This window comes from Musa acuminata, chromosome BXJ3-8 (genome assembly GCF_036884655.1).
Source record: "Musa acuminata AAA Group cultivar baxijiao chromosome BXJ3-8, Cavendish_Baxijiao_AAA, whole genome shotgun sequence".
In the NCBI taxonomy this organism is placed as follows: Eukaryota; Viridiplantae; Streptophyta; class Magnoliopsida; order Zingiberales; family Musaceae; genus Musa; species Musa acuminata.
In genome coordinates this window covers 10,753,190-10,778,206 of record NC_088356.1, presented here as the reverse complement: position 1 = coordinate 10,778,206, position 25,017 = coordinate 10,753,190, and the positions used below count along the sequence as shown (strand labels likewise).

Sequence of the window (25,017 nt, the reverse complement as noted above, 5' to 3'; positions counted from 1 at the left end):
AGTTTTCTTCTATCCAATTCCCTTGCATCTTAGAAATCCTTAAAGGTTGCCCTACATCAGATTATTCATTTTTCATTGCAAGAAAAAGAACACTATCAAATTTACAAGCAGCTAAAAAACACATAAACCAAGCAGTTATATACAAAGAGAACATTTTGTGCACATAAATGTATCATGCTTTACAAGCCATAAAAAGGAGAAAAATTGTTTCAATGACTAAGTGTTGTGCAACAAAACCCATGAAGCAAATCAATGCTGAATCAACAACAGTGCTTTTAGGATGGAGTTCTCAATACTCACGAGAATGAAAGCATGTTATGAGCTTTTGGTGCATCAGGCATATCCATAAAAAGAGAGTTACTAAAGAAAGTAATACGCCGTCTGGCTTCAAGGTTAGTTGGTACATCCATTGCAGACTCCTTAACAGTAAGCAGCAGATATAGCCTTTTGATCTGATATTCAAAAGAGAAAAACATACTTTTGATTTTTCAGTCAAGAGTAAGAAAGTACATTGTTGCTCGACCAAGAAGTACCTTCTCCGTCCAAAAATCTGACACTGGGTAAGGAAATATAATAGCTCCAGTTGATGCAAACAATGGAGCCTGATTATCCAGTGGAGCAATGCCTTCATGACTTCCATTTGAACCTCCATTACTAGAATCTAACATACTATGAAAGAGCAACATGACAGAATTAAAACCTAATGCACAACATAGCCTCAATTTTCAGAAAAGAAGAAAATATCTCAGCTAAGGACAATGATCTAAATAGAATAAACTAATTATTCCATGGTATCCTGATATCAACCATGAAAAATAGAAAAGAAAAAAGAAAGTTAAGAGGTACCAAACAAACAAAAAGGACATCTTTTTTGCTTTAGCACTGGTTTCTGTTTAAAATCAGATGACTAGTCAAGGAAGCTTAACAATTAGTGAAACCACAAGTGGTTCAAAAGAGAACTTCTATTTGATCAGTTAAATCATTCTCAAGAAATCTCATGGCCGATGACCGGAATACAACATATTATTACATACCAAATTATGATTCTAATTTATCATGACATTAAAAAAATTTGAAAGCACGAACTTGCACGTCAAGACAAGTGATCTCGTGCTTCTACTCGAATTTAAGGTTTAGCAATATCAATAAAATATTGTAAAATGGACACCTGTCAACCAGCTTAGGCCATTTTCCTAGGCTGGAAACTTGAAATAATTTTGTTGTGCCTAATTCATTAAATTTAGTTGTTTTCCTAAAATTATGAAAATGATTGTTCTGAGTTACTACTTTTGGAGATCTTTGGCCAGCATCGCGACTCTTAGGTTCCTCAATAACAAATATCTACATATTTATGCAGAATTTATTGGTTACCTGTCATTAGTGTTGGTAGCTTAACCAGGTAGGCATGACTTTTATAATTTTCATAAATCTGTCATCATCAAGCTTGAAACAATTTAAAATGCATGCAGAAAATAGTCCATGGTTCAAAAGTTCATATTACCTGCAACATTTTAAGCTTGAAATAGTTATGTGGAAAATTTGAAAATCATTACCACTTGATTGAAGCCCAAAAGAAATGGTTGAAATAGAAAATGTGAACTTTGACTTGGTTGACTTAGAAAGAAAACTAAAGCTGATGGTATGCCATTTGATGTATCTGAATTAATCCCATAAATGTAGACATAGGTTTGATGTATGTGTGCTTACAAAAGGAGTGTAGTGACAGTAATGGTCTGAATTAATGATGATTCAAATCAATAGCAGTTCAAATTAAGGAGAACTGGAAAGAGAATGTGAATTAATCACATTCAATAGCAGTTCAAATTAATTCACGTATGTGAATTAATCACACACATGTAGAGTTGCATGAATATATGCGACAACTGGAAAGAGAATGACGGTTCAAATTAAATAACCTTAGATAAAACTACTGCCGTTGTTTTGTGTCATTGTTTGATGTATTTTAGCTATTCATACACATGCAGATTTAGGTTCAATGAATGTGTTAGGCAAAATTTAGATTTAGATTTAAACTTGGAAGACCAACCTAGAATCAGACACATGAGGTAGGCAACATGAGACTGATTTTCTGAGATTGTGCAACTTAGCAATTAGATAGATGAATACCGACATAATCCACAACTGCTCATTTCAAAGTGACAATATAGTCATTTCTTACAATCTAAATCAATATATGAGTTAAATAAATCATACAGATCATATTGTTCACATCAGTGCAAAGTTTAATTTTAGATTGGTTTTATCCTTTTAATTAGTTGTATTGTCCTTTCATTGTGTAATTGTTCCCTGAAGTCAATTTCATAGTTCGCTTCAACCTGAACACTTGATGCGTCAAGCATAATCACATAGGAAAATAATATTACTAGGAACAAATTTGATATAGCACAAATCAGACCTCTGAAAGTAAAATTAAATTTTATTACTATTAATGCTTTCTGTGGTGAGGAATGCACTCCTGACAACCATAGGAAATGATGATGAATAGCCGATATTTGAGATGATCTACTGTCATTAAAATCACAAGATTACAGCTTCCAGGTGCAGAAGTGATTGGTTTGGAGAAAGCAAACCAATGCATCAAGCTTTAACACCTTATATATGCCAACCAACATATAAGAACCACAAGCCCATATTGTGGAACATATGGAAAATGACTTGTCACGCACTATGCAATTAACCACACAGGTACTAATTTCGCACTGGTACAGAATTCCCTGCATCCCAATTGGGCTGGTGGGGATTAAACACTAACATGTTTCTTGACCCTAATAACCAGGTGGGCGCTTGTTACATTATCCAATACAATTTGGGTAACCCATTCTTATGGGTGTGCTGATGACAAAAGCTCTGAGTTCAATCGATTAACAATCTGTTGCTAAGGGATTTAAAAAAAAAGAAAGTCATGAAGCTTGGGCCATTCAAGACTTCTTGACTTCTTGTGAAACCCCAGGTTTAGTCCCATGTTGGATGTGGTAGGCAAATTAACTTGGAATAGTGAGCCAGGGTGGATGAACGACTATTAACTTTGGCCAAGGTATTCTTGACTCATCAAGTTCTAACCAGTTATCCTATCAAACTGGATCAAGACACTTCTGGTGAAAAGTGGTTAAATAGGTGTAATCAGATTGCTAAATGCCTGTGTTGACATCTCTTGACAATTGGCATACTGTAAATAATATAGAGCATTTCAAGAAAGTCCAAAGTGTAATGCTTAATATAGGTAGACTTCTGGTAGGTTTTTTGCCACTTTTGGGATATATCATTTTTGAAGTTCATGGTCTAAATTTAGCAGATCTCGAAGACACTTTTATAATTTAATGTGTTTAATCTATGTAACAATCCTCATGGTACATAATTTGCAAGTTACAATAGAAACATGAACAACATAGGTGCAATATCTGTGTTTTATGCCAATTCAACATGCATAGCATGACAGAATATCAACCATGCAAAGTTCTCTGATAGAATTCAGTACCTAGGGAATTCTCCCTCCATTATGTCCTTCGTCACAACCTCAAGCATGTCTTGGAAACAACGGATAACATTCTTGAAGTCTCCTGCATTATTATCCATCTACATGAAAGAAATAATTATAAGCAAGGCAACCTTGAAAATGGTTCCGCTAAAGTGCTAAATACAATTGAAGAGAGAAGAAAATAAGCATCAGTACCAGGTATTCAATCAACTTGACAAATAGATCATACAGATCTGGAAGAGCTTTCATTTGCAATTCACTTATGAGTTTCTTACTTGATATATGTGAATTAATCACGTCAAATATCTTCCTAATGACCCTATAATAACCAAAAACAGAAACATGTGAATTTAGTAACAAACAGTAAAATGTTAAACTGATTCCAAGCATGACACAGACAAACATTATATTACGCATGAAATGTAAAAATAACAAAGGATGATTGCTTACACCACCTCACGAGCACCTTTAACTAAGTTTCTAATAATAATTTTGCATGACAAATAACATTCATGAACAGCACATTGCATATAATCATCTGTTTGGAGCCTTTTTAGAAGTTCATCGTCATTTCCCTTGCTATCTTTGGCCATGTGCACAGCTACTGGAATCTTGAAAACAAAAAAAGCCCACGTGATTACATATTAAAAAAATGTTGATCATTCAGTGAGGTTAACATTTACCTTGCCAGCAAGCAAGAAAGGAGGCCATTGGGGTAGGTCAAGCTCCCGATCTGCCCAGTATGGAACAAGCAACAAATCCATCTCCCTGTAGACCATCCCAGATGGAAATTTCAGTAGATCTAAATAAAAAATATTTTGGAAATACTAAACACATTGAGGCCTGTGTTAAATCATTTAGACACATGTAATCGATAGTAATCCAGGTGTTTTCCATGTACAAAATAATCGACGGGAGAAGAAAATTGAACTTAAATACTACTGGATTGATGATAAATCACTTTTACCTTGAAGTCTTGAACATAATTAATTTCTGGAACAAGAAAATTGTCATGTGAGGTTGAGCATTTTGACTTTTCATTATTCATTGTAATGTTTATTTATCAGATAGTTTCTCACCAATGATTATTTTTTCCAAAAGGCAACAGCAAAATTATTTATAATAATGAAATTTGAAATGTTGAGTCTTCATCACCAATGAAAGAAAAAAAAATCCATGAAAAAGGAACAATCTAAGACTTAAAAGGTGGTCCAAATTAATCCTCACATATACAGCAGCAATGATTTAAAAAGCGCTAGGCGTCAAAAGGCGCTAAGGTCCAAAAATGCCCGAGGCGCTAAGCGCTCACCCAGGAGCTCGCCCGAGCGAAACGAGACGCTAAAATATAAAAATATATAATATAATTAATATAATTATTTAAATAAAAAATATGCTATTAAATTAAGAAAATCGGGTACAAAATCACAATGTCATATTAATAAAAAGTCTCAAAAATTAAAACAATAAAATTTTACATCAAATCTATTGAGTTGCTCTATACACTTGCCATTTATTCTGAAACTTAACAATAATTTTAAATAAACAAAAATTAATAGTATTTAAATCAAAATAATATATTATTAATCTAATAAATAGAAATACTATTATTAGTATACAGTTAGCAGTATACTATTAATATATTGTTAACAGTATAGTGAGAAGAGTGTGAGAAGACTGAGGCTGCTGAGGTAACGACAACGGTAGCTGGAGCGGGAGCGGCGAGCGGCGGCTGCAACGGGAGCCGCGAGCGATAGCGGTAGTGGGAGCGGGAGCTGCGAGCGATGACAGCAGTGACGAGCGACGATTATGGCAGCGGTGAGAAGTCGGTGAGCAGCGATTGTGGCAGCGGTGAGTAACGACAGTGGCAGCAGCAGCAGAGAGCAGCGAAAGCGGAGAAGAAATCTCGATGGCAAAATTGCGAGTGTTAGGGTTGGGGAAGTCGGGGAAATCGCAAGAGTGAGCCTATCGATGATTTAGTTGGTTCGATTGAACCAACTAAAGCACCGGAGATCGAACCAGACATAAAACATTGGTTCAATCGCCTGGTTTAACCCGGGCGCTCGCCCGAAGCGCCTGGCGCCTGGGCTCGGTGCTCGCACCTTGTTGAAGCGAGGCGCTTGGACATGAAGCGAGGCACTCGAGCCTCGCCTCGCCTCGCCCGAGCGCCTAGGCGAGCGCCCGAATGCCTATTGAAATCACTGTACAACAGATGGTCGAAAGATTGAAAATTTAAAGGCTGGACATTGAACAATTTTAGTAGGCAATAGCAAAACAATTTTAAAAATAAAAGATACCTTTGATCAAAAGCCATGATGGAAACCAATCAGTCCAGTCAAAGATTGATCGAAATTAAGAACAAGAAATGCAAGTTTGACTGGACTGGTCCACATCGACCTATAGTATCAATCCGAGCATGAATCAGGATGTGAACCACCCCTTTTCGAGTGGTCCACTGCAATATACATTTTATTTTAGAACCCTGCTTTGAGTTTCACATGTGACTGCTAGTTTGCCACAAGTTGCAAATGCGTGATACGGGAGTCACAGGCTCGTCCGCCTGCTGCTGGCGGATCGGTACCCATCCTCCTTATTCCCTTCTTCCTTCTTTTTCTCTGGTGCAGCCTCCCCTCCCAAAGCAAAATGGCACTGCAGTACATGTCCGCATACCATGCATCTGTACACTAGTTCAACATAAGAAAAGAAAGGTTTTTGTGTTCCTATACTTGTTTGTCCCCTACTTAGTTCCGTTCGTACCAGTTATGCTGTACAGAGCATCAACCAGGTTAGCAGGGAGAGTTTTTGCATTCATTGCTGTGACAAAATGGCCTGACATGTGGAGTTAGATTTTCAATTTATCAATCATCGTTAGATGGTCATTTTAATACAATTTTCTTTAAAATAACTTGTAACTGAAGAAGGTTGGAATTAAGCAATATGAAAAGTACTGACTTTAGTTAATTATTTTACTATGTTTCAGATATTTATGTATATTTTACCAAGCACTCTTGTCCATTCAATGCTATTATGCATTTTGGGCACAGTGGAGACCGATATCAAAAGGACCTCCATTCAGGAGATGCTATGTTGCAAATGTAGTGATCATTTTAAATACAAGAACTTAATAAATATAGATGGAAATTAGCACCAGTAGACCATCTTTTTTAGATCCAAGCATGACCTACAAGATAGATACAAAAGAAAAAAGTATGGTCTGACTATTGCAAAGCCTTGGAATTTGGATTGACAAAACATAGGAGAATTTGTAATGAAATAGAAAAAGGTCTCTTCCTAATAGCCTACTCAAAAAATATTGGTGCCCTCCAGTTCAACATATCATCTTTCTACACCTATCAGAAAATTATGGGCATTCAGAATCTCAAATATTGGACAGTCCTAATCCATCCCTCTAAAATCAGATTAAGCATACGTTTTGCTAGAACTAGACCAGACTGACTAGTCCTTTGTTTTCAAAACATACCAGACATATTTCCCTCCAACTGCGATCATAAAACGATGGTCCTTTTTTCCATCTTGTTCTCTCCCATCAGCCGTCATTTTTGTCTTTGTTTCATCCACTCTCCTGTTGAGTACAACTGACCATGATTTAACATGCCACATGTAACGGGCATGATGATACTAACTACTAAGTCAACAAAGCACATGATATGACACATGCTAACCATGCCTTATGGTGTTGTTCCTATTGCTCATGTGCATTGTCACTGAAAAAAGCCCATAACTCAAGAGACACTACCAATACTAGCGCTAGTACATGTCAGTCCTAGTACCTTTCCAGTACACTACATGTCAGCTTGCACAATCTGACATGGCAATCCTTGTAATCTGCTACAATCTCTCTCTATCTCTATCTATCTATCAATCACTGTTTCCAACATGTCCATTAGCCTTACTAGCTCTGTTATTCCAAACTCTCCTGATCAATATTTGATCCCTCTCTCTCTTTTGGCATATATCACGCACCTGAAAGCTAAGGGACAGTGATCAGATAGGCTAACTTTTCCAAGATTTACACTGTTGCAGGATGATCACGCATGGAGCCAAATTTTTAAGCAAATGGCCATGTGCAGCTTGTACATCAAAAGCATGGTTTAGGCCTGGCTTAAAAAAATACCTAAGCATCAAGTCATGCTACAGGAACTTCACCACAAGGTGTGAATTTAAATGGTCCACACTAAAGTCTGTCAGAAAAAAAGAATACTTAGGGACCTATAAGTGTCAGAGTAGCAATGCTACCTATTGCTTATAAGATCCTCTTTCCGGAAGCTTGTGATAATTGTGTTCCATATTTGAGCAAATCTAGCTCGCATCTGTTTATCAGCATACGGTTGTTTCTCTTTAGCAATGTTAGGCATCTGAAACAAGCAAATATTCTAGAGTTACAAGTGATCAGGAATATGATAAACATGAAGAACAAGGGCTCTGGGGAAAAAAGGCTTCCAAAAATTGATGAAACCTGACCAAACCGACGGGATAAAGAAGCCTTTAGCCCCTTTTTTTTGTTCTCAGAATTGTTAACTGGAATAAGACGGGCATTAAATTGGTCAGGAAGTGAATCAAATCTGGATCTTAGCAACTCCAACGATCGAATCTGTAATGGGGCCCAAAACAAACAAAAGTTAATTATACAAAAAATTAATAAAGACTAAAAGAATAAGCCACAGACGAACAATGTCATCCTTTGGGAGGAACAAAACCCAATTTGTACAGAGTGAACTGAGATACTCAAATAAATCAGATGGATTCATGTAACAAAGAATTTAAGATTGAAACAATCATAAGCAAAACAAAGAAAAGATGCCTTTAGTATTTAATTGACATAATTGTTGGGCATATGGCATAATGAAAAAGCTATAGCATAGTTTTTGAGAATCATGTTACATCTCTAGCCCACACACCATTATTCATGTAAAAGTAAATAAGATGATAACTTTATCCTAATCTAGTGATGCCAACACATACAGGATTCTGATGAATCCCTAATATCACAATGAACATTATCCTAAACAGTACTGCAACCAAATGAATTACTTTAAACTAGATGGTAGTAGATTAGTGGCAGGTGGTCACATTAGTGTGTCAACTAACACAGCTACTGATATGTTTATTTTGTTGCTATGCCCCTTCTAAAATGCATTGGCATGTGGCCAAATAAGAGCCCGATATGCCAATATTCTACATGCTCAGATGATGGTGTGCAAGTACTTGAAAAGAAGAACAGAGCAAACAAATCAAAACCAGCAAGTTCTTGGGACATCTAAACACATTTTATATTAAAGAGACATGATAGCTAAAAAATTGATCCAAATATAGAATTACAGTGTCTCAAACAACTTGTATCATAATTAAAGTGTGTATGCCTTTTTTGAGATAGACTATTAAGATTAATTTGCTGGGGAACTTGGAAACTATGGGACCTTAGACCAAATATAGAGGGAGAGAAACTAAGGAGATCCTTAAATCTAAAACTTTGGTATTCTGCCTGTATCACAGTGATCATTCTTCGAAGCTTGCTCTGCTCCTTCAACCACTTCCTTAACCATGATGTTTCTTTTTCCTTTTTGTCTCTCCACTTAGTCCTTTTAAAAAGATGAGTTAGCAGGCTTTCAGCCATTGCCCACAAAAAGAAAAAAGGTTTCCTGTGTCAGGCCCGCACTACAGGCACATCACTGCACCTTCCACATCACAGCTTCCCTACACCTGCAAACATAATATGGATAACTTCATACAGATATTTGGTAAATTTCTAACATGACTTCTGGAGAGGGACCTAATCATGCAGAACAACTTCTTATGTTGTACGTGTGGAATCTTCTAACTAGTCAAAGCTTAACTCATTTTCCCTATTAGCATTTAAAAATTTTTACAAGCTTCAGTTTTAATAAACCATGGATATGTTTTCTACTATAATAACAAAACCGCAAGTCCCAACTATTAAAGATTAGCCATATGGATCTTTTACCGTCATTGGGATCTATAAAAAGTCATGTGTTTAGTTAAGTTTATGATACTTAAATCTTTATTTATATTAAAGTCTATTTAGGTCTTCCTCTATCTCTTCTTGTACCACGAATATTAATCATTTCATCTCTTCTAACTATCACATCCGGAAGTCTCCTAAGCATATGTCCATGTCATCTTAAACAACTCTCTCTCATATTGTCCTCTATTGAAGTGGCACCTAGTTGTTCATAAATAAAAATATTTCTTTTTTTATCTTTCCTCGTAACTCCACACATCCATCTTAGTATCTTCGTCTCAGTAACAAACTTTTTATTTATGTTGTTTTTCAACTGTCTAATACTCAAAATCCAAGGTATGCAATTTCATACCGTACCGGACTTTTGATCTCACAACTGTCTAATAAAATTTTCTTTTGAGTCATAAAAGTATCCGATGATTACACAAGACTCGTGATACCCGTTGTCATTTTAACCAAGGTATGCAATTTCATACCGTACCGGAGTTTTGATGTTCGTTCGGTACGATATGATACTGTATACCGAGAGGTATACCGCTCAGTGTATATATATATATATATACACTGTAGCACGGTCCGTCCGGTAGCGGGCGGTCCGCGTAACGGTAGCCTATCGAATCGGTACGTATCGCCCGTACTGGGCGGTACAATTCGGTATGGCAGACCTTGATTAAAACCAAGAATTACAATACCAAATGATACCGCTCGTATCGGGTGGTACCGTTGATCTAGGTCCGATACAGTGTTGTATCAGGTGGTCATGGTCGATTTCGACTGTCGTCGCCCACCACCGGGTGGTATCAATCTAGCTGCGACGAGGGAAGAAGAAGCGTCGAGGGAGAAGAGGGAGAAGAAGGGGGAGAATCGGGAGAACCTCGACGCTTCCCGATCCGACGCTACCCTCCCTTGACGATCCCGATCCAAGAGGTAACGGAGAGGCAATGACTCGACTTCTTCGCCCCGAGGGAGAAGAAGGCCGAAGACGCTTGTGGCCTTCGGCACGTTCTTCGCCGAAGGTCGGAGACATCTACAGCCTTTGACGTCTTCACCAAACACCGCAGATGAGGAAAAGACCTCCTCGTCTGACGTGAAGAGAAGAAAAGGAGGCAACATCGTCGAGGCAACGGACGCCTCCTTTTTTTATTTTTTATATATTAATTTTATATTTTTATATTATATATATATATATACATATATATATATATATATATACGTACCGAGTGATACACTGCAATACACACACACATATTATATATATATATATATATATATATATATATATATATATATATATATATATATATATATATATATATATACACACACACGTACCGAGCGATACGCCCTAGCATACCACTCGGTGTGCTTGTACCGTATCGTATCAAGCAAAGCTCGAAACGCTGGTACGATACGAACTTATGAACCTTGATTAAAACTAAGTCCTATGTGAAATATTCATTAAATAATTTATAAAAATAATTTCTCCATCTTTTCTTAATTTTGCTATCACTAATAAGTGTTCTTTGATCTTCGTCTTTAACGCATCTAATATTACCTAAATCATTACACTTTCTTTCTCTAGTTTTAGCAATTCGATATATATCTTTTTCACCATCTTTAATAGATTCGTTTCCTGATATTTCAAAAAGTATATCAATTATTTGTTAGAGAGGGATCAATATCGATGTGATAGATTATACAATATTAAGCCTTCAATTGGCAGACTCATGTTATGCTTGGGAAAATGAATTGAGAATATAGTTAAGTTAGATGAATAAATTTTTAGTATTAAAAGTTTTAGGTATTGTGAATTAATTATTTAACAAGATGAAAGGATTGTAAAAAATATTATTCAAAAAGAGTAAAAATTGGATGAATAAAATGGAAAGGATCACCAAAAATTTTGTAATCACTAGATTTCTTTTGAATTAAAAGGTAGATCTTGCAAGCCTTTTGTCAAGCTAATAATACTATATGGATCTAAATACTAGGTGGTTAAAAAATAAAATATATAAAAATATATGTTTCACTCATTTGTGAATGTTGAAATGGATGCGTGTATTTAATAGGAATAAGTATAACTTTAATAGAGGATAAAATGAGGAATAATTGATTCATATGTCTGAATGTATGCTAAGGAGTCTTGTAAATGCTGCAATTAGAATCAGTGAGACAATAAGTGTTTTTAGTATATGAAGAGCTAATGAGAGACCTTATAAGAAATTAAGGATATAATGAAAAAATTAAATAAAAATTTAAATACCTTTAATTTCACCAAGGATATTACTTTATACATATTGTTGACTCTAAATAGTTGGGGCATTATAACATGATGTTATTGTTGATACTTGGAGAAATGGAATTATATCATAATTCACATTTCATAAACCCTCCCAATATAGTATATATAGAACATATGGTAAAATAAAAGGGCATACCGGCTCCCGCCAATGAAGGGTCTATGGAGGTACAATACTTCTATGTATGCAACCTTACCTCTCTAAGTATAATAAGGTTGTTTCCGTGACTCGAACTCTAGTCTCTTAGGTCACAAAGTAGTTATACCATATATTATATATACAAAATAATGAAAAGAAAATTCTTGTATTATCTTCTAGACATAAAAAAATGAAATAGCTTATCTTAGTTCATTAACAAAATGCATATTAAATTTCAATGATTTATGTGCTAGTTCTTTTAAACCCATAGGCACATACCAACCTGTCAAGTCTGTATCTTGCTACAAGGCTAAAGCTATGTGGCACTAGATTAATTTTGATTCAAACTATCAAAATAAATGAAAATTTGGATCATGATTCTTTGAAAATCTCACATTAACAACCAAGCATAGTAATCACACCTTTGTCTTCTAATCTTGTTGTACCGATTTAATTATCATAATCATAAGGGTAAAATACGAAATTCGACCCAAATGAAGCAACTGGCTAAAAATAAAGAACAAACATATGCACAGAATATCAAGAGAGATGCTTCACCAACCTCTCCAAGACGACGACAAGCACCATAAATCCCACCAACTAACGTGGAGAAGATTGCATACCAAATCTGAGTATCCATGAAATAAACCTAGCAAAACATGTAAGATCAATAACAATTACAAGCCAAATGGTTATCATAACAATAAAGAAATGGTAAAGAAAAAACATACAAGAATAATTGGAGCCCAAAGGGCAATAACAACACCAATATTGTTCTTTGCTGCAAAAGAAAAGGGCACAAACACAAATCATTTAGTCGAACCAGAGCACATATTCAATTCAGTTTGTGTTGTTACCTTGAGGAAAGAACTCATGCCACTGGAAAGTTCTTATTGGAATTCTCATGATATCTTTTGTCGGGCTAACAAGAGGCTTAATCTGTATATAAAAACAAAAAGAAATCCCTAAATAGTCTTACACCTTCAAAATGCAGAAACTCTAGAAGTTCCACCAATCTCTAAATATCATCTAACTTGGAACATAACAAGCAAAAGTCACCATTTTTTAAATTTGCATTAGACTTTCAAATCAAGTAGACATGCTTACAATCTTTCTTAATGTATCATTCAGCAAACAATAAAAACATTAAAGTCTATCTCAAGAAGATTGACTTGGTTTCAAAATTTTGTTTGTCACGCGTTGTAATAATTTAAAGTTTTGTTCATCAAAAGGATGTTCCCATTCTGTCTTCCAAAACATCCAACTTTTGCATAGCTAGTTTCTGTTAATCACTGTCAATCTTAATTCTTGTTCTGCACTTCTCTCTAAAGTCAGTGTCTTCTCCAAAATCTTTCCATATTTATACTAACAATTTTGTTGACTTTCTCCTTTTTCTAATCTTGAACAGCTTACTTGTCATTCTATGGCATGTTGAGGCAGCCATGAAATTTTAGAAATTTTTTACTCAAAACTACTCCCTCTCTTACATTCTCATTTTTAATTTTTTATAAGTCAGCTAAAAGAAGCATCTTAGTGCAACAGGCTCCGCCAATAGAAGGTCTAGGGAAGGTTAATGTACATAGACAAATCACCTAAATAGGAGACTCCTTCTACGACTTGAATCTTAGTAGCCAAGGTTGTTGAGGAGAAAGCTTAGCTTGGTACCAAGTTTCACCTTCTTTTAACTACTTGATAATATATAGTTTAGAATATCATATTTTGGCACATCCCAACCTTCATCGCAGTTCATAGCTAACCTATAAATTCTTCTCACCTATAATCATCTCCAATTCATAGCTAACCTATTCATTTTTTCCCTTTTCCTCTTTTCATTATAGAAGAATAACATAACAACCTTTTTGACTTAACAAGTTAACATCCACTAGCATCTCAAGATTTGTCTCAAACAGCTAACCTACTCATCTTCCAGAACCACAATTAAATTAAATTTTCTTTTCCCTTTTATCTTTTAAATTTACAAAATTTTCCTCATAATTTCATTCTAATGAGAACTCAGGTTTTTCTTATATAATCTGGGCCCTTGTGCACAAACTAAAACGAAGCACTTATTAATTTGCTAAATTAATGCATTAAATCTCGCTTGTCAAACTCTCAAAAAGTCAACAAAGGAAAGGGACCAAGAAAACGATGAAGTTTTCCTCCTTCAGAACAGCATCCACTTGTTAATTTGCTAAATTAATGCATTCAGTCTCGCTTGCCAAACTCTCGAAAAGTCAACAAAGGAAAGAGACCAAGAAAGCTATGAAGTTTTCCTCCATCAGAACAGTATCCATCCAGTGCATTAAATTTAATAAAATACACTGCAAAAGCCTGTCTACAAATGCAAGCATTTATGAAGCAAGGGCGCTTCTAAATGGTCGATGTGCCCATAACTCTATGTCATATCCATCAACATGAATTAAATACTTTAAAACACACTAACTAGACATATTTATGTTAAATATGCCATACACACAAGATAGGTATATTGTTTAAAGCTTATCAGCATATCCAATAGGAACAACTTTAGCAAAATGCACAAATAGTAGGACTTTTACTGTTTTACATACAACATACATGAATATTTTCTATGTGCATAGTATTTTTGTAAATGATTGCTATTTATATGAATGTTGCTATGCTCATTATAAGTTATGGAAACAAGGACAATTGGTTTAATAAATTGTATGAAAAATACATGGATACATAAAAGTAAAACAAAACACAGAAACCACGGATTTAAATTGTTGTCTTAAGACCAATGTTATTTCAGTTTGTTTATATTTTTCTAAATAGTGTGCCATATCATTTTGAATCCATATCCCACTCTTATGTCCATGCTTATACATAACTTACCTCATATCATACAAAGGATGTGCAAACTCTGGCAAGCTATAGAATTACATGCTATTACAGTATAAACTCTGGCAATAGTTTATGATCTGGAATTTCCAAAGTAATACAAATAAAAAGTGACAGACCATCAAAAAATAATAACAATGCAAAATTGTACCTCAATATAGTAACTAAACACCAGCTTTGTTAGTATGAGCAACACCCAGAATAATGTATACCTGGCAATGACACAAGTAAATGCTTCTCAATATAAACATGTCTAACCATTCATTGTTTGTGGAGCTTAAGATGGACAATGGTTGATCAAGATTTATCCAGTCTTACATAAAAAGTGAGAAAGGTCCTTCATGCATTCCCCTCCCAACAAAGAGACGAGGCTGCCATTTTGAATGAGAGGCACATAAGGGAAAAGAAGAATATAAGAAAAAGTTCAGAATCTTCTGATATCTCAAAGATTATAGTGACAAGTCAAAACATCTCATACCAAGTACCAACAATCAAAGTAATAACTAACTCAAGTACCTGAGACCACCACATCATCAGCATGATAATTTTGTAATTGGAACTTTCAAGATACCGTCTCAGTGATGGAAACAGAAACAACAAAGCTGTAAGCATATTTGGTGACATGTATATGACAACTGCCAAAAAGTATATTGACGGCTGACTTTGTCCATTACCAACCCAACCTTTCATAATCCTTCCAAGTCCAGTAGGACTTTCTAATGTGTAGGCATATGTCACCGGCAATATTATCACCCATGCAACAGCTGAAATTACCTTTAAGATATATCTCAGCTTAACTGGTAATGACATACTTTTTCTTGCCTTCCAACTAAGCATAATATCCAGGATAGCTGCAAAATAAATTACAGTATGTTACAAACAGGAAACCGTTTCTAGGAGATCAATTTAGCACAACATTCCTGCAGAAAAAGTAAACTGAAAGAACCGACAATCTCAGAATACATAAAATATGAAAAATATGAAAATGCAAAAAATAAAGAATTTAAGAATATTTTAAAGAACTTCTCTGTCAATTATACAAGCTGGATAGTATAATTAAAAAACAGCAAGTAACCTAAAGAGTCCAAGAGAAAGTAAATATAAAAACTAATAACAACAAAGAAAGTCCAGAGAAAATTTCAAAGGGGACAATTTAAACTAAATACTTAGCACTTATATGAGTCCTATTTGCCAGTATATTCCATTTAAAGGCCATATTGAAAATTATAATTTATGCTAACCATTTCCCATGACTCAACATATTTGAGTTTCTTGATTAAAATATCTACTTACTGGAACATTTGCCCAAGATTTGATAATCCAAGTCAAGTGCTGAACATCCCAGTCATGTAGACATGAACAGCAATATTATGGCAATCCAGTTAAACTAACCAGAAACACAAAAGAAGATGAGAAAGAAATCAGGGAAATAACTAGTTTTCACTATATCTTCTACAGATATAGAATTTGTTTATTGAAATAATACCAAAAAAGAGATTCTAAAAAATGAATACCCTCCACAGTTATAATATCCTAACAAGAACAACCAAACTTGGATGTGTTGCATCAACATGCAGATCAAATCTTTTGGCTGAAACACCTAACCATCCTATACAATCTCAGCTTAAAATCATATACCTTCATGCTGAATCCCATACTACCAAATCACATGCAGCAAAAAATCTAATTTAAGAAAATGTATATCAATGATTGAAAATAGATTGAAACACAACCCTAACCATGGTATCTCATCAAGGCACCCTTACCAAACCTATTAAATCAATTACAAATTACCACACTTCAAAAAAATGCATGATATGGATGTTCAGTATTACAAAGTAGACTGAAATGCAGCCCAGACCACAGTTTTAAATCTCAGTCAAGTAGTACCAATATCAGCTCTTTGTTGCAGCAGAAGAGTTTAGATATCAACATGCACCATATCTAAAATCCAATTGAAATGGCTGATATCAGTACCGAACTGGTCAGATAAATTTTATATTGCATTTTTGCCTTAATTATGTCCTTTAATATACTTTTGAGCAGGGTTTGCCATTTCGGGTACTGGACCGATCTCGAAGATTTGTCGGGTCAGTACATATCGGTCTATACTGGTGTACTGACACATAGTACACTTGAGCGTGATAACGGAGACTCGGGCAATCCACGTCTTGGTTGCTAGTCGGACCAGCCCATGCCATCCATACCGTACCAACTCGAATGGTACAGCAAACATTGCTTTTAAGTTTTAAGTAAGGTCATTAATCTCGGTTATCAGACTCATATCAATCCTAGCTTGGACTAGTACAGACCGAAACCATACCAATGTACCATGTGTTGATACTTTGGTACATACTGAGTTTTGACTTTAAACAAGATTGAAAAATAAAAAGGTTATTATTTGGTACTATACACGCATATTACCTAGTTTACCCTAGTCCATATGCCAATTAGACTGTTGGGTAGATAAATATTGGTGGTACCGAACTAATATTGCAAACCTTTATTATGAATGATATACCACAAAATTATACAACATCCAAAAGTATAAAAAATATTTAAAAAAATATTAACAACATAAGTTTGATTGCATGTCAATATGTCATAATTTAGGGGCCCGTGATGCCTCAAAGCATGCCTTTGTTCGGAGATCAAGATGACAATTCTGTTGTACAAATGATATTGCTCCCAAGGCATTTGGTATGATAGATGACAGACAATATGCAGATCAAATTAGTAACAGTCAAGGCACTATGCTCATTAAGTGGGCAACTGAATGCTATAGGCACTCTGGTACCTGCTGGAGATTCGTTGTGCAATCAATGAAATATGAAGCCATTATTAATTCAGCAAATAGGCACCAATTACCAAAATCATACTCCAGCCCACAAAATCCATGCTGCCAGTCAGCAGCGACGATAAGGAAATCATGTCAGACTCAATCTCAGGTAATCTCCCTCCCCCCCCCCCCCCTCTCTCTCTCTCTCTCTCTCTCTCTCTCTTTCTCATCTCCTCAAAGTCATCAATTGCCTTCCCCCTTTTCCTTTGCTTTCCTTTCATAAATTCTGGTCAATCTAGAGCCATGATCCTCATCCTAGGTGACACGAACAGAGGTTTGTTGCTTTTTCCCCCATTCACCTCTTTTTGTCAGGAAAACATAAGAATCAACACCCTTGAAAGTTTTCTTCATTATTCTTATCAATCCCAACCGCACCAAAATGGAAATCATAGGGTAAGTCTTGTCATCCTCCTCGAATTATTGCTGGTCCTCCACAACCTATTCAAAATTGAATTTCACTGGATTTGATGGATCACTTGCCCTGTCAAGAAGTGGATTAACCTTGTCCATGGCTGTGCATAACTAGTCCATCAGAGTATCTGAATCATTATAAACAAATTGGAAAAATGGATCTTCCTCAATCTTCTTAAATTCTTTATCCTTGGATTAAAACAAATGTTATAGTACATATACACTAGCTCTATAAACATTGTGAATTTTTTAGTGTATCAAGAAGGTTGACTAGTTTTGCTTGCAACTGATATATGATATGGTTTTCAATAAAATGAGCACTGTAGTTTTCTTAAAATATGATAAGAATTTACCATAATATAGCCACCACCAAACTGCAAATTATGATTACAAGATGCATTTTACGTTGTACAATGTTATTAACATGAAGAAATTAAGTTTGATATTTTATGTTGCCAGCATTCATACTTAACCAATCCACCAAGTTCCATAAAATGGACAATGCTAAAAGATTTCACTTGCTTACCTAAAAGTCAGCAGACTTATAACCTAAGACCGAAGTTTGTTGTACCGCTTGAGTCAGTATGGTACGGACCGGTTCAATTAGCAACCAAGACACAGATTGTGAGTCTCTGTTGGCACACCCTAGTGTACCATGTCAGTACACCGGTACAGACCAGTGCATACTAACACGACAAATCTCCAAGATGGGTCCAGTACCTGAAATAGTGAACCCTGTCTAAGACATTCACCGGACTTGTATTTACCTAAGAATTAGAACGAAAAATGAAGGATAAATCTTTTAAAACACTCCCTAGCCAAAATTAGAGCAAAACATTTATTATAAAGTTGAACAGTTTTGGAAAAACATGACCATCAGGAAAGAGGCTATAAAATATACTTATTTCATTATGTTAGCAATTCGGAAAGCATATAGTGTTAAAAATTTGCATAATTGTCTACAATTCTACAAGCCCCTGTAGTTATCTACATCAGATGATAACGTACCAACAAGTTGCAACTTTACTGCTCAAGTCCAAACACATTTGAATGAATGGGGGGTATATATGCACATACATATTTCTGTGACTCTATACATATTTCACAGTCAAATACAATATGTGCACATGCATATCATATTATGTATGTGTGTTTGAGAGTTGGATCACGGAGAAAGCATATAGATAATTCTAAAGGACAACCTGATTAGAAACAAAAACAAGTGGTGGAATAGAAACAAAATCAACAAACTAGACATAAGATTTACTTGACCAAACCAGGAAGAGAAAGTATTATAAGAATACAACATGCACACTCTCGTCTTACCTTGTCCTAACTTCAGTATGGCAGCACTAATAAAGATGCTTAGCACCTTTTTAAATACTGCAGGATCGAAGATGTCACTTGGTGAGCCACCATTCCAGGCAAGAATTATCATGACCTTACCCCAAAGGGAAAATAAATGAATTCATGACCAGAAATAGCAATAAATAAATTAGAGAACTAGACAGAAACTACAAATGGTATATAGCTAAGATGTAACCTGTAAGGATAAGATAAAGAAGCTCCACATCCTATCGAAACTACGAAAAATATGCCAAAATGAACGGATCTCGACAAAATTAACTTTCCCAATCCATTGTTGTCCTTTAGCAAGCTTGGATTCCTGATATAAGATGGCAAGGAGCATTAATAACTATATCATTAGTAGAAACAAAATGTGAAAGCATAGTCACCTATCCAACACAAGCTACATAACTTCAAGTTACAATTAATTATGTAGAAGTCAAGTATCACCATACCAAAATATTCCATAGTAGAAACAGAAGAAACCACCAGAAGAAAACATTAGCAATATGAAAAAATGTTCAACAGAAACAACAATTGTCATTTCCGTGGTTTAATTCTAACCTTAATTTTGAAAATACACTGAAATATACACTGCATGTGAAAAATACAATGCAAATTATGTCATGAATAATGGCCATTCAAACTACCATAATAAAGGTTAGAAGACACAGATAAAACATAAGAACCTTCTGTATGGGCTTTAACCTTTTGAAACCAGCAATGCCCTGGTTCCTGGGAGTCAAAAAAACAGTTGCAGTCCCTAGTTGATTATCTGTTCTGCTTATATTTCTTGTTATCTTTGCTTTTCTCTGCACTTGTTTCATCAGCAGAATGAAATAGATTCAGAGCTTAATGAAATGAGTTTGCAGCTCAATGAACTATGTCCATAGCTTCGCTGCTTTTGCCTTAAAAGAAGCTTGCTCACCACAGTACACCATGGACAACTCTGTTGAACTTGCCAGCATAGTGTGCAATGATAAGGACAAGGACACTTCAAAAGGCCTTCTCTTCCTTGTATAAACTTTTGTTCGAATGGACCCATACCAGTCTGGGTCACTGGTACAGGTACAGGCATGCGTTCTATGTTTTCCAACTATCTCTTCGTGTACATGGATAAATTCACAAAAGGCAGTATTTTTGTTGTTCCGACATATGTTTTCTTTGTTTTCCAACTATCACTTCTTACACCGCTGTGCATAATCAACTCACTTTGTCTAATTAAGGCATATATATATGTATGTATGTATGTATGTATGTATGTATGTATGTATGTATGTATGTATATGTATATATATATATATATATATATATATATATATATATATATATATATATATATATATATATATTTATTTATTTATTTATTTATTTATTTATTTATACATGTATATATATGTATATGTATATATGTATATGTATATATATATATATATATACACTTTAAATCTTGTAACAAAGCTTATACCTGATTATTCATGAATATAAAAATTATTTATTCCATTTTTTTGTATCCTATCTATCCATCTCATCATTCTCATCTCAACATGACTATTTGGATATATTTCCTAGCTACCAGACTGTCACGAACTTAGCTGGTTTTACCTAAGTCGTGCGGCACCCTTGCGTGTCCGTCCGCAAAGGTCAGCCTCCTCGAAGCCTCCCATTGTCCCTTAGGACCAACAAAAGAGAGAACGGGTTAGAGAGAACGCCTCAATCGGGATCCACAAGCAAACATCTCCGAAAAACACTTCATAGACAATGCAAATTACAAACAGACTTTACAAGCTTTGAACAGTTGCACAACAAAGGGTAAAATGGTCCATTACAGACCGAAAATCTCTCGCACGTGTCCACATGACACAACCTTTATTTACAAGCCTAAAGAGGCCACCAACCCAACTAAAATGGGACTATTAAGTCTTCAGCCGCCCCTCTACATGCTGTACAAGGCATGAACATGCCAAAAGACACGGACATACATAAGCATTACATCAAACATCCTGTTTAGAAGTTTGTCCGTGACATTCTCCCCCACTTATTCCATCGACGTCCTCGTTGAAGCCTTTGTCGACACAGCAACTCCTCGCCTTTGTTGAGTCTTCAATCTTCTGCTCTAGCTACAATGCGCCTCTTGGCTCCCAACTACTCTCCAATGCTGTTTTTGAGTAGTCGAACCTTTGATCCGTCATGCTGCTTCAACTCACCAATGACTCTGACTCTGGTGTGGGGTTGGCTGAGTTGTGTTGATCCTTGTTGATTCCTGCGGATCCCCCAGATGAAGGAAAAGATCATCCTTACTGCGCTAGTCTCTCAAAATGCCTCATGCTGCTTGAATTGGGTGGATGCTTGTTGGAGCTTTAACGAGCATCGTCTCGCAAACTTCTGAAGTTTTGGGTCCTTCCTCCACAAAATTTGCTCATTGACTCTTCTTTCACTTAGTTGTCACATCCAAGTAGGTTCGCATCACTTCCGCTTTCGATTGGCATTTCGTTGGGAAATGAAGCGGACAATCTACTCTCAGTAGCACTAATCGCCGTTGGTGAGGATTTGACAACTATTGTCTTCCATTATCTTTGAAGGGTCTTTGAACATATGCAGAGCTCCTCTGCTGGATAGATAAGAGAATTGGGGTATTCGGTTTCGCCCATTCTCTTAAGAGTTGAGAAGGCAAAGGTTACTTGACTTCGCCCGCCTCCTCGAGGTTGTACTTCATGCATCGAGCTGGTTACTGGCCTTCGCCTGCTCTTTGCTCACACTTCTGAAGCACTTGAAGTGTTTGCACTCCTTGCGTTGAGTTAGCTACTGTGATTCACCTTCTCAATGCCATCGAACTTCTGGAATGCGGGAAGTTTTCACCCCAACTTAGAGTAATTCTCTAATAGATGAGGTCGCCTCTGGGATTGTACCGTCTTCTCCATCAACCTTGCCGCCTACTCCCCTGAGTAGCGAAGGTACAGTACCACGTACTGCCTGCTTCGTTCCTTGGTCGTGCACTCTTGCATGACCCGAAATCCTTCACTTTCGGCTATCTTGATGAGAAACTTGTTGACACCGGTCTTACGAAGTTTCTTGGCCTCTGCCCTTCAGCCTTGTCTCGGTACTTGGAGATTGCCTCTGCATGCTCCACCTCCTCGGCCCCTTTCACGACCAAGCGCTCTCCCTCCATGAGAGCAAGGGATCAATGACTTTCACGGAAGTCCCGCCTCTACGGTACCATGGCGCTGCCATGCCCATGGCACTACTATCCGTCGCCTCGTATCTGCATCCCTTTTCTTCACGATCAGTAGATATGTCTCCGTGGCACTCCTCTGAGTCCACCTCCATTCTAACTTATGCTTGATTTTGGGTAGCTAAGTCCCTCTGGACTCATCGTCGCTTCCTCGCCCCTTTCGACCTCCCCCTGCTTCAACACCTCTGTGTTCTCCAAGCAGCTCCCTCTGGTCGATGGAAAGACAGACTGCAACTCCCATGCATGGCCTCTGCCATCATATAGGGTTTGCACCGATTCTGTTCTCCTTAGCTTCCTTGGTAGCAACGTTCGCTTACTCGGCCTTGTCCTCTGACTTGCCGGGCTCCCTTAAGCGAATATAAGCTCTGAAGCAGTCCAACTCTCCAGCTGCTTCGATCATACCTCTGCATGATCAAGTCCCTCCCATGGGACTCACTGGTGCATACATTCGAACTTTTCCCTTGGTGGAACACAGCCCCCCATATGCTGATGACCAAGGTTTTCATCCGATGTAAAAATTCGATGCACGCACGGAAGACCCGCCTCTACGGTACCATGGCCTTCACTCCTTGAATCCATAGCCCTTCTTGCCATCGTGTTGTTCACCGAAGTGGAGCTTCCAGTAGCTCCCGATCATACCTCCATATGATCTAATCCCTCACGGGACTATGTCGTGTGTATCACATTGCCACGAACTATTCCACCACGATCCGCTGCACCATGTCGCCTCCTGGTGACATCTCTATTGCATTCTGATCCTTGCGGGATGAACTCGAATTGTGAACCCTCCATATGTGGCCTCTGCCAATACATCGCAGGGTCTCTTCCACCTTCGATTTTGTTCGCTCCTTTGGCAATCGACCTTCATCTACCCACTCTTGGGTCACACCTAGATGAAGCACCGCTCTAGGACAGTCCCGTCGCCTAGTAGCTTCTGAAGTCCACCGACTTCACTGTAGTTTGTGCACCATTGTCTGGTTCCTAGGCCTCTGCCCCTACCAGCACAATCTCTGCTGCGCACCGCTTCCGTCATGGCAACTTGAATGGCAACACTATGGCATATTCTTCAAGAGTACCCGCCTCCGCATCCTCTTGCCCCGTGCTAAGGCCTTCTGAACCCAACTTCGCCTCCGCAAATTGAGTCGCCTTAGTTCCTCCATCAAATGCTTCTCCGAGATAAGGTGCATGTGCCCAGAAGCTCCCTTCGTCTTCGGCACCATGCAAGATGAGTCTGCTCCGTCAGAATGAATGACCCATGGAACAACATGATTCTACTCTTGCCTTTGCAAGAGTTCATGTCCTTGACCTCTGTCTAAGGAAAGCACTGTGCCTCTGCTCCATGTTCCAACTTCTATGCTGGCTCCCTTCATGCGGCTTGGGTACTTCGCCAAGTTACACCCAAGTTGCTCCGCTCCTCGTTTTTGCATTGAGTCGATGGTGGCCCTCGCACCCACCATTCCACGGGTCAGCCCTCCCTTGAGTCCGATCTCCATATCGACTCGAAGTGTGCCTTCATTTGGGTTGCTCTAGGTCGCTCCCCCACTTGATCTCGCAATGCATCCACCAATGCAATCTCTCAAGCGAGATCATGCAACGACTCCTCACCGCCTGCTCAGTCCATTGAGCTTCGTGGAGTTGTTGTTTGTTGAGGTACTCCTCCTCAACTTGTGAGGTCCGTCCCACATATTCCTCCCACATAGGACTTATCCCTCCCGGATAACTATCCCGTTGGAGCAACATCTCTCTTCGTTCCGGAGAGTGAGCCTTACAATATCACTATAAAATTCCCTCCAATAATTTAATGGGACAGACCAAAAATTAAAATTTCGTACTGTACCAGAGACTTGCTCGATACGGTATGGTACGATACTGTATACCGAGCGAGATAATTCGATATACCGATCGATATATATAAAAATAAAAATAAATAATCGACGTCCTCATCGCCCTTTTTGCCTCGATATATATAATTAACCTTCTTCTCCCAACGCGAAAAAAAAGCCGAGGCGACATCACAGAAAAACGAGCTGACATCGCCTTGTTTATATATATATATATATATATATATATAAGTAAAAAAAATTTCAAAAAAAAATCTGTTCGCGACGTCTCCTCTTTTCTGCCCATGACGTCGCCTCTCTTCTCCCCACACCGAGAAAGTCATCGATAGACGAGGAGGGAGAGCGCTGCCGATCTCCAGGTTTTCCTCTCCTTCTCCCTTTTCTTTCTTCCCTCGCTTAATACCACCCTTCTCCCTTTCTTTCTTCTCCCTCGATCACCATCCGGGGTAGAAACAGTCTCAATCGATGGTATCACCCGGTTACGAGCGATCCATGTACCAATCTGCTGGCGGACCGGTATGTACCACCCAGTACGGACGGTATTATTCGAAAT

At 37.2% G+C, this 25,017-nt stretch overlaps 1 protein-coding gene across 4 annotated transcripts in view; it reads right to left on the bottom strand.

The window, feature by feature from the left end:
* LOC103994457 (callose synthase 3) overlaps window positions 1–25,017 on the bottom strand; it is a 63,587-nt gene that overhangs the window by 17,443 nt on the left and 21,127 nt on the right. For all 4 annotated transcript variants that reach the window (XM_065165147.1, XM_065165144.1, XM_065165146.1 and 1 more), the window contains 16 exons: window positions 19,588–19,710; window positions 19,371–19,485; window positions 15,311–15,645; window positions 15,113–15,165; window positions 14,946–15,006; window positions 12,790–12,871; window positions 12,664–12,713; window positions 12,495–12,581; window positions 7,971–8,105; window positions 7,751–7,869; window positions 4,180–4,264; window positions 3,947–4,107; window positions 3,692–3,815; window positions 3,497–3,594; window positions 534–669; window positions 301–452 (listed from right to left, as the gene is read on the bottom strand). In XM_065165147.1, coding sequence (XP_065021219.1) covers window positions 301–452; window positions 534–669; window positions 3,497–3,594; window positions 3,692–3,815; window positions 3,947–4,107; window positions 4,180–4,264; window positions 7,751–7,869; window positions 7,971–8,105; window positions 12,495–12,581; window positions 12,664–12,713; window positions 12,790–12,871; window positions 14,946–15,006; window positions 15,113–15,165; window positions 15,311–15,645; window positions 19,371–19,485; window positions 19,588–19,710 — 1,916 coding nt within the window. The remainder of the gene's footprint in view (window positions 1–300; window positions 453–533; window positions 670–3,496; window positions 3,595–3,691; window positions 3,816–3,946; window positions 4,108–4,179; window positions 4,265–7,750; window positions 7,870–7,970; window positions 8,106–12,494; window positions 12,582–12,663; window positions 12,714–12,789; window positions 12,872–14,945; window positions 15,007–15,112; window positions 15,166–15,310; window positions 15,646–19,370; window positions 19,486–19,587; window positions 19,711–25,017) is intronic.